The sequence below is a fragment of the Olea europaea genome, chromosome 9, assembly GCF_002742605.1.
Source record: "Olea europaea var. sylvestris chromosome 9, O_europaea_v1, whole genome shotgun sequence".
NCBI lineage: Eukaryota > Viridiplantae > Streptophyta > Magnoliopsida > Lamiales > Oleaceae > Olea > Olea europaea.
Window position 1 is genome coordinate 8,320,017 of NC_036245.1, and position 10,293 is coordinate 8,330,309.

The 10,293-nt window shown below is 33.2% G+C and overlaps 2 protein-coding genes across 4 annotated transcripts in view; both read right to left on the minus strand.

Annotated features, from left to right (window-relative positions):
- Positions 1-9,597, minus strand: part of LOC111399555 (transcription factor-like protein DPB) — a 16,575-nt gene extending 6,978 nt beyond the window's left edge. For both annotated transcript variants that reach the window (XM_023026947.1, XM_023026946.1), the window contains exon 1: positions 9,528-9,597. The gene's annotated coding sequence lies outside the window, so the exon portion shown is untranslated. The remainder of the gene's footprint in view (positions 1-9,527) is intronic.
- On the minus strand, positions 4,148-9,529 carry LOC111399556 (transcription factor-like protein DPB). 2 transcript variants are annotated; one of them, XM_023026950.1, is made up of 9 exons: positions 8,744-9,529; positions 7,863-7,936; positions 7,232-7,275; positions 6,579-6,641; positions 6,339-6,485; positions 6,117-6,185; positions 5,917-6,015; positions 5,120-5,190; positions 4,148-4,640 (listed from the first exon to the last, which is right to left on the minus strand). In XM_023026950.1, exons 1-9 carry the CDS (start codon positions 8,998-9,000, stop codon positions 4,430-4,432), a joined length of 1,035 nt encoding a protein of 344 aa, XP_022882718.1. In that variant the 5' UTR covers positions 9,001-9,529; the 3' UTR covers positions 4,148-4,429. The 2 variants fall into 2 exon arrangements, with proteins under 2 accessions (XP_022882718.1, XP_022882717.1); XM_023026949.1 differs by having other exon boundaries at positions 7,863-7,942.
- Positions 9,598-10,293: the final 696 nt, after the last annotated feature.

Sequence of the window (10,293 nt, forward strand, 5' to 3'; positions counted from 1 at the left end):
CACATTATATAGACCCACTTTGGTGCATACATAAAAAAATTATTGCTTTTAGAATTATTGAGTTTCCTCGCAACGCTAATAATATATCTAATGCTATTATTAGTATTGTTAGAGAATATCATTGCGAAAGTAAAATTCGTTTATTTACTTTCGATAATGCTCGTGTTAATAAAGTAGTTGCCGATAAATTGCATAGATTACTGCAACCTGATTTTGGTGGGTATTTGTTTCATATTCGTTGTCTATGTCATTTTGAATTTAACTGTCCAAGATGGTTTAAAGCATATAAAGGATGAATTTCAAAATATTAGGAACGTACTAATATATATCACAATCTTCCCAAGTAGAAAACAAGCATTTGAGGATTATTGTGCCGAAATAGGAGTGCAAAATGCTAAAATATTTTTTAGCAACGTAAGTCATAGGTGGAACTCTACTTACTTGTTATTAAAGTCATTTGAAGTTTTTGAACATTTAATAACTGACTTTTATGACAATACACATGTTAGAAGTGATGACAGGGTATGTTGACTGTTGGCAAATAGCTTTGAAAATTAAAAGATTTTTGACATCTTTTTATGAAATCACTAAGATTTTATCAGGCGTTTACTATCCCACCAGTTATATGGTGTTTGAGTCTTTATATAATTGCAAGAACATTTCATAAATACAAAAATGACCCTAATTTTAGTGAAATTATAATTGCTATGAAATTAAAATTTAGAAAATATTGGGAAGACTTGCCTATATTATTTCTTTTAGCATGCATGATGGACCCCCGATATAATTTATCGGGAACTAAATATATAATTGATCAAATTTCAAACGCCTTAACATTTGATACACCATCACATTTGCTTCGGAGTCTGCTTTAGTGCAAGTAAAAGAGTTTTGAACGAGGTCATGAGCCGACTGAAATAAGATATTTTAGAAGCGTTAATGTGCGTTAAGGATTGATAGGACGCTCATTTTCGACTACAAGATAAATATGTCGAAATTGCATGTCGTTAAGTAAATGATATTTGATTTAATTATATTGATGGAACATTTCTTTTCTTATCCTCACTTTTAATTTTTTTTTTAAAAAAATTGTACACGCTACAAAAATTTGTTCGTGTAAAATTTTTAACTCCACCTACTGAAAATTTAAGTAGCCGGTCCCAAATCCGGATAAGGGAGAAGGGTTTATATTTTATCTATTTTAAAAAGAAAAAAATAAGATTTCATTTTTATTTTTTTTCTCTCTTTTAGTTAAAAGAAAAAAAGAAAAAAAAATCTTTCCACCAATTTAGTTAAATTTTTGTTAGTACTTGTTACTATTACTACTATATGTCTACATTTTAAATTCTTTTCTCGAACAACGCTGTGCATACCTTTGCATATAATTTTCGAAGTAAACTCTTTCTGAAAATTGAAAGGGTAATCAAATGATTGCCCTTTCAATTTTTAGAAGGGATTTATTTCGAAATATATGTAAGGGGACGCGCAGCGTTGCTTGAAAAAATGATTTTTAATACTGTTTTAAATTTTCTTTAAAAAATTGTATACGAACAAACAAACAAACAACGCAATTTTTAACTCCGTCTACTCTAAATTTAAGTAGCCGGTCCCAAACCCGGATAAAGGAGGAGGGTTTAAATTTTTTACCTAATTTTTTATATAAAAAATTCACGATTCAAAAATTAAAATTACTTCTTTATTTTCTAATTTATTATTTACCTATTTGTTTCCCCAAAAAAATAAAATAAAGATGACGTCTGCTCGCGAGCCAGGCTAGGCTGGGCCCACGAGCTCGCCCTTTTTTGGACGAGCTGGGCTCGGCTCGTTTAAAAACAAGCACGAGCTCAGCTCGTGGCGAGCCCGAGCCAAGCTCGTGCTTTCATGGGCCGTGTCGGGCCCATTGACAACCTCGAGTAAAAGTCACTTTTAGAAAAAATAATCTCTCACTTCAATAAAATATCTAAATATGTTTATATACCATCTTTGTTTGAGCCCCATTTTTTCAAAAATAAATAAATAAATAAAATAAAATTGAATTCTTGAACAGTGTTTTGACCTTATTTCAACTACACATTTTTCAATAAAATAATATTACACATAAATCTAAAATTTTTCTTAGTATTTTTTAACCACGCATTTCTCATCAATACACTATTTAAAAATTCATTTTTTTTTGAAAAAATGGGGCTCAAACAAGGTCGAAAATGTTACTTTTCCATTTGGTGAAGATTAAAATTTGATTTTTAGTATATATTGATAAAAGCTATTGATAAAAGCTAATGAAATATGTAATTGAAAAGCTGTGGATCCCATAAAATGTGGTTAAAACTAAATGTCGACCTTGACTCGAGATTTTAATCCAAAAAAAGCCAATGGTCCTGTGAACTTTGTTTGTCCCACTCCCTGGGAACTTAAAATTAGGTTTAATGACTGAACCAGCCCACTCTGTAATTTGTACGTGTCCTTAGAATTGGTCCCTCCATGTTACAGGACCACGTAAGGCTTCAATAAACCATTTCAAAACAATAAAGTTATTTGTACATTTGTGATTAACACTCCGGATGACATTCCCCTCACAAGAGAAGGGGGTCCACATATAATAAAATATTGTGAGCCCCTCTCTTGTGAGGAGAGTGTCATCCGGGGTGTCAATCTCGAATGTACAAATAACAAAGTCTATTTCAAAATCACTGGAAAATTAATTTCATTTCGACTTCAACCATCGTTATTGTTATTAATGGTCGCTGCTTACAACTACCGACGAGCATTTCACCACTGTAGCTGTCAACGTCGCTTTTATATGAAGCCATCAATTGCCAACAGAAGTCGTTTGCAACTGTCGAGGACCAATAGCAGCGGTTACAGCTGCCCATGGTTGCCCACCACCACTTTAACTGCTTGTACTATGTGCTTGTTTGATTGTGCATTCAAGTGTTTCTAAATATGGAGAATAAATTATTGATTTTGCTGAATATGTGGATAAAAGTATATTTAGAGCATATTTGGTAGAGATTTTAATTCAATTAACATCAAATTTTTTTATCGTTATTTCACTATTTCGGCCATCATTTTTGAATTTTTCTCTCACATGTAGGACCCACTTTATCGCGCTTACGGTAAAAAAATCAATAAACAAAATCCCTACCAAACTTGGTATAGCTTAAAACCCAATTAAAATCAATTTTTTTACCGTTATTTCACTATTACAGCCGTCATTTTTTTAATTTTTCACTCACAGACAGGAACCACTTTACCTCTAACAGTCAAAAAATTAATTAACAAAATCCCTACCAAACAAGCACAAGCAAATCAACTTAAATTATTTTACACAGTTCAAGTTCATTACTATCCAACCCAACCACTGTGCTATACCCTTGGACATGGACGGATCTAGCCGAGGTCATATGGTTAGCTTACCCTAGAGAAATTTTTCGAATTTTTTTTTCATTTTTGTTTATTAAATTTTTATTTAGTTTTTCACTTTTTCCCTATGTGGAATTCAGACTTCATTTTTTTACGAATGATTTATGTACTTCTAAAGAAGTTGGTTCCTACTACAAGTTTTAATATGATTTTTCACTCATGAATACAAATTGTTTGAAAATTTAACAATTTCATTTATCATGGTATTGAAATCTTTAGTTTTGAGCACAAGAAAACGGGAAAAAAAAACTTGTATCGTCGGAATGCTGAACCTCGATATTCCCATAGGCAACGTTTAGTTATATATTGAATTATTTTTATTAATGTTATGTTGCTCGTTGTAACTTAATTTTTGATCCCACAATGAAGAATATTTAACTCCGTTGCTACCCTCGAAGAAAGTATTTATGAATCCTTACACAGAATTACATAAGTTCTTTTGTAACCGCGAAACACTGGTAACCACTTATCATCTGATTCAACTAATATTTTGCATTCATAAACTTGATTATATGAATCATATGAAAAATAAACGTATATGTCGCATTGATAAATGTCCACAAAAGAAATGTGGCTCATTTGGTGCTATGTGACAATGTTCTTTATGTGGTGCACTCGAAGAGTACCAACAAGTTGGCCAAATCCATTACCATGGAAGTTATCTTTATGTCAAGGCAACTCCTTATGAATTGCTTGCTCTCAATTAGCAACTCACAACACAATGTGAAATTAAATTCCGACCATCTATCTCGTATAATAAATTCCACGATCCTATTAGACTCAACGTATCCTATACGGTTTCTTACAGCTTAAACAGCATTTTCTACGCCGTATAATATAAAAAGCATCACAATTATGTAAAACCCTATAATAGATTCATAGAAAACCATATAATTTGTGGTCTATAGAAGCATACTCAATGATTCTCAAAGCCAAAGAGAAACCAGTACTACCTCTTCAATTGATATACAACAATTCTGAGATGCTAGAGCTTGAAGCAAGAAAACTAACGTGCCTTCAATATTCCAGGAAGGGGAGGCGAAGTTGGAGTCATACCCGGTATGTTTGATCTTGATGGATGAGGCTGGTACAAATTAGCCATGCTTGAGCTTTCACCTCCATTTGCAGGGATACGATCTGTACCGTCACCTCTTTGTTTTTCACAAAATTTCATAGCCTTGAGAACGTAATTGTCATCGTGTATCTCAAAAGGGGTGCTGCAATTATTCGAACAAATAAATCAGTCACGAGAGAAGGCGGAGTGTACTTACTAAAAACATGTCAAGGACATTGAGTCTAATTGCAATAAAGAGTATTATCTTGATAAGGGCATAAACTGGAAAAATGACTGTGTTCCAACTACATTACTCAAATCTTTGCCAAAAAAATACCACCATGCTAGATATTGCACAGAAAAACACTTAAAAAAGATCATGTACCCATGTTTGATTAAGCTTAAAACTAAGTTACATGTAAGTTTAAAAAGAAACTCTTTTTTCTTAATTTTTTATTGACCTTAATTTCAAAATAATTAACTTGCTTATTTCCAAATTCGCCAATAAAAAAGTTAATTGTTTTAAAACAAATAAGTAAATTTTAAGCTAAGGCAAATATGAAATCAGGCAATAGGCACTAGAAAGTTTCCCTCTAATATTTCTCTCTTAAAATGAGTACAATACCAAAACGGTTCCCTCACCTATTGAAATCAAAATGAACCAGCTGCATATCTTCTGATATTTCCACCTCTACTGTTGCATGAGGAAGAGTCTACAGTTCCGATAGAAAAATCAATAAGAAGCGTGATAACTAATTCTACAAAAATCTCTGTCAAACACTATCCATCATAAAATATTTCAAAACCAAGAATCAGTTACTAGGATGATAATGAAATATTAATTGAAATCACAATTTCAACAGCCAAATGCAACTTGTTTAACCATTACAGAGGCACGCAAGATCTTTTAAACAAATTATTACTAGAAAAATCATCAAAAAATTTTAACGTAGTAAACAATTTTCTGTTTTCATTTGCATACTGCAGTGGCTTGGTTGAATTTCCTCATAGAGACTCAAGTATATCCTAAGTCGATGACACCATGCCAATATCCAGAGATTACGCTGATATTTTACATCTCCAGGAACTTTCAAAAAATGATTGAAATAAAAGCATTACGACTTATGCTGGGATTTCATATATCCATGAACTTTCAACACCCAAAATAATTGTAGGAACTTCACTAGCGAGTATTAAGGTTATGTAAAAAGCCCAAGCAAGTAGCCATCTTTTCAATTATAGAGACTGAATCTGATATCATCACCAGGAAATACATAAAGTCTAGACAATTGTTCCCATCTTCTCTAGTAAAAAGCAAAAGGGACTGCAGAAAAGGAAAAAATGCTGCGTGTGATGATGAGCATTAATTTTTGGATGATGGACACAATAAAAATCCATCATCCAAAAATTAATGCTAAGATATTATCAAACAACTTTACCTGCACCAATATAAAAGGTAAGGCCACACTACCAGTAGGAGCATTTCCTGAGCCATATAATAGATCATTGTGTTGCACGAGGTTTTGAAGACCTACGTACTTTGGCCAACCAAAGTGCAAAAAGGAAAATTCGTTAGACATGCCAACAACAATTACCATATCTTCAGATTCAAACAGACAGGCATTATCTATGTTCTTACTTGTTCCTCGAGCTCTTCCAAATAAGCTGATTTCTTTTCAATCCGATTACTAAGTCCAAGGCATTCTGTCTGCAATAACAAGCATATACATAAGCTATATTCGCTGATATAATAGAAATTAAATGGCACGCAGAGATGTCCTTTTCCTGTGACATAAAAATATATGGGAAAAGTAAACAAAAAGAGACAGTAGAAGTGAAAGGAAGGAAATTAAAATGGAACCTTGAGCTCTTCAATGTCATTCAAGCTACTGCGAGGTAGTCCCTTCCACTGTATATCCTTTTTATCTTTGGAGATTATATCCATTGCCATTAGTACGTTTAGAGCATCATACACCCTTCGCCGAATGTTTTTCTCATCATATTGTTGCTGTCACATGTACAGAAGACAAATCAAAAGCCTAAAACTTTGACTTTTTAATTACCACAAACACAGGAGGAGACAATTATAAACTCAACAAACCTGGTCTGAAGATCCAACACCAATGTTAGGATCTGCAAATTCAGCAACAAGTTCATCTGCAACCTGGTCAGACTTTATTTTTGTCAAATCTAGTTATCACACGATAACAAGCAGTTTAACAACTTAACATTTATGGAAAAATATTAAGGTCATTCCACGGGACCCAAGTTTTCTCTCCTCAATCAAGCTGTTAAGCTGCACAATATACACTTATGGGTGCATAGAACAGTACCGTCATTTGACACGTGAGGGAATTCCCATACACCCATATAATTTCTAAATCACCAATAAAATAACTCCCCTGTTCCATGGCAGTTGATATGAATTCTCATCAAAAGAAACCAAGTTGCACATTCTACAGTATGAAGCAATGTCTCTCATTAGACGAAAAATGACAGTAGAAGAGACCAAGTTGCACATTTTGATCAATGACCACAACTCTTTTGATCAAAAACTATCCCACAGTGGCTCTTTCAATCAAACATCAAAACCATTGGACATCAACAGAAAATGATTACTGGATTTATAAATCAAGGATGGGATAAAATGAGCAAAAGAAGAATCAAATGATAGGAATTACACGATCACCCTACCATATTGCAGAAAAGCAGAAAGAATAATTTCAAAGAAATACTTTTGGTGAGTCATCTGACCTCATTGTAAGTAGTTCTTCCTTTGTTTTCCACTTTCTCGCAAACTATCCATAAAAGAGTAGGAGAGGTTAATTATGTGCAATTCCTAATAAAAGTGTATACAAGTAAAAAAAAAAAAAAAAAGTTAATTATGCGAGCATTCCAAAGGCCATCCAAAATGCAGTAACACCCTCAGTTTTCAGAAAGTTCATGTAACATTCCCTGGAGCTCAAGAAACACCAGTTTGAAACCAAGAAGTGGTGATGATTTTGTGCAGTATTCACAACTCACATACATAACCACAACAGAAAACATTTATCTGTCATTTTCCATGCTAAATGGACCCTTCTATTAAGACCAATGTGTCTCGTCAGATCCAAAGTTTGCCTGGATTTTCTAATCCCCCTTGATTTCCAATCTAGTTCTTGAGAACTTGATCATTAATAATTAGTGATTTAGATCTCCAATTTTAGTAGCAAACCAATGACTGACAGATATGAAATTGTAATTGCCGACTGATTCTGTTTAAGCTTACCTTCCTAATGGCATTTATTCTTTATTATTAAGAATCTCCAAACCATCCTCATAATACGTCCACTTCACCATATATATATATATAGAGGACAGATGAGACAGATGAGAAATAAAATACCTTTCATGCTAAATTGACGAAGCCCTCTACCGCTCTTATCCCCTCCAGCTGCACGTTGACCTCTTTTCTTCTTCCTGTTGCTGATTAGAAACCAATAATCAATCACAGTTGGCAAGAAAAGAAAAGAAAAGTTGAAATGTTATGAATATTACAAGACAACACACCGATTTGAGAGTCATGCATGGAAGCTACATTAGCATCATCCTTTTAACGCTCCGTTCAACACGGCAAAACACATCCACTCTACTCCTCACTGTTTCCACATGAATAGCAAAAGTGTCCTACTTAACCGTGTTCTATGATTGCCTCAATTCACTATTTACATATTATAGTTAGAATTTATAAATTATCATCCTCGACATTAACTTCATGGAGTTGCACCAATCTTTTAACCACATTATCTCTGAAACAGATTTCTTGATTGAACAAAGTATCAGTGTCTTATACTATAAAGGATCACTACATGAATCCCATTCAACTCTATTTAAGAAAATATTTCTTGTTAATCCACAATATGTACTCTTTTTTAAACACTTCATTCTTATTCATATTCACTGCATGTTATTATTTGTGTTCCTCCTTCCCTAACATTATTAACAGGAATAAACTAAGCCTTATTCTCAATAAATTTGGCGTCACCTATATAAATCTGTTTATGCTATTCCTTTCTGTCCATCAACACATCTACTAGAAGTCCTATCCTAACATATTCACAACAATGCTACAACAATTATTCATAATCAACTAAAGAGATTTATGACAAAACATCCAACACAATAGAAGTGAGTTTTCAACTAATTATATAAGCTGCACAGAGGAAATACATCGATGACAAAATTCTGATGGACACTACGAACAGAATAAAGAACTTAAAGGCTCACCTCATAGCCCCCTGAGATCTGTCATCATCACCTTGGATATCAAGATTGTTTAACCCAAGGAATGTGTTATCGCTTGCTGGAGTTGCCATTGCAGCCTCACTCCGGCTCGAGGGGGACCCCACGCTGCCGCTGGTTGACATTGATTTCCCTGAAAAAGTGGTGGCTCCTCCTCCACCGCCGCCTCTAGAATTGGTAGATGGTTTCTTCTCTCCAGCTTCATGATTATTATTCACATGATTCCTACTATTACTCATCATTTCCACTAAAAGTAATTAAACTTCCACAGATACCTAGATGGCAACTCCCCAACCAAGAAAAATGTACTTTTTAGGGAAATTCTATACTAGGATTATATTTCGCTGAAATCATTAAACCCTCCGAAACTCAAAAGAAACCAGAATGAATATTGAAAATATCGAATTCTCAATTTTCCTAAAAATAGCATGTAGAATTTGCTTTACACAACAAGCTACCACACTGGGAATTTAACACATGCCCATATGAAAATTGGGCAAAATATTCTTACAAATCCCTATAAATGCTGAACACGACAACCCTCCAAAATCATCCCAGAACATATTAATTCTTGGGAGAGACCTAGGCAAAAAATTAGCAAAAGAAATTATAAAGAATTTAAAAGAAACCTCAAAAAAGTGTTTGCCTCGAAGAGAAGTAACAGATATACCCACTGTAAAGTACCAGAAGACTGCGTAAGAAAAATGTCAACCGTATGCAGATGCGTTACATGCTAGACGTTAAAACTTGAGAGACAGATATTAGTAACCTCTGTGGACGCAAAATGGGTTAGTCATAGTGGCATTATTCTGGCATTTTTCTTGAATATTTTGGCGTGAAAACAAGAGGTTCTAATTCTTTTTTGTTGGTTTCTGAAAGAAAAAACGGTGTGAAATCTTGCCGTGTTTCTTTATCTATTGATATTACTTTTTCTTATGCTTAAATTATTTTTTAATTGAATTAAAGACATAATTAGATCCCAAGTTAATTTAATCAAGAATTTTGCTATAACTCACTACTTGCTAAATTTAAAACGTTACTCTTTATTCACTGAACTTTGGTATAAGTTACTGCTTGTTCACTAAAATTTAAAAAGTTGCTTATGAATCGCCCAAATTTGAATAAAATTACCCATCAATCACCCATATGGGCCATATTATTTTTATGAGTGTTACATATTGCAAAGTTTACTGAATAATAAGTAACTTTATTCAAATATAAGTGAGTAATGAGTAACTTTTTAAATTTTGATGAGTAAGTAATAACTTAAAGCAAAGTTGAGTGAACAATGAGTAATTTTTTAAAGATCAATGAGCAATTAGTAACCTATATAATAAAGTTCATAGACCATTCATTTAATTATCTCATTACATCCCTAAGAATGTGTTTGATTGGTATGAAAAATATCACCTAAAAAAAAATGTTTTCCTTATTTTAAGAAAAACAAAAATAACCTCCCCCAAAGAAAATACCTTCTTTAAAAATAAGGAAAATTAGACATATTTTCAAAAGTAGGAAAATATTTTCAATGGAAA

What these genes read in the sequence shown, in the direction of transcription:
- LOC111399556 (XM_023026949.1), bottom strand. Translation starts at nt 9,000, where the DNA reads ATGATGAGTAATAGTAGGAATCATGTGAATAATAATCATGAAGCTGGA. An exon ending in GAAGAACTACTTACAATGAG is followed by an intron (nt 6,642 to 7,231) that starts GTCAGATGACTC and finishes AAGTCTGACCAG; the next exon opens with GTTGCAGATGAACTTGTTGC. An exon ending in TACCTTTTATATTGGTGCAG is followed by an intron (nt 5,191 to 5,916) that starts GTAAAGTTGTTT and finishes TCGGAACTGTAG; the next exon opens with ACTCTTCCTCATGCAACAGT.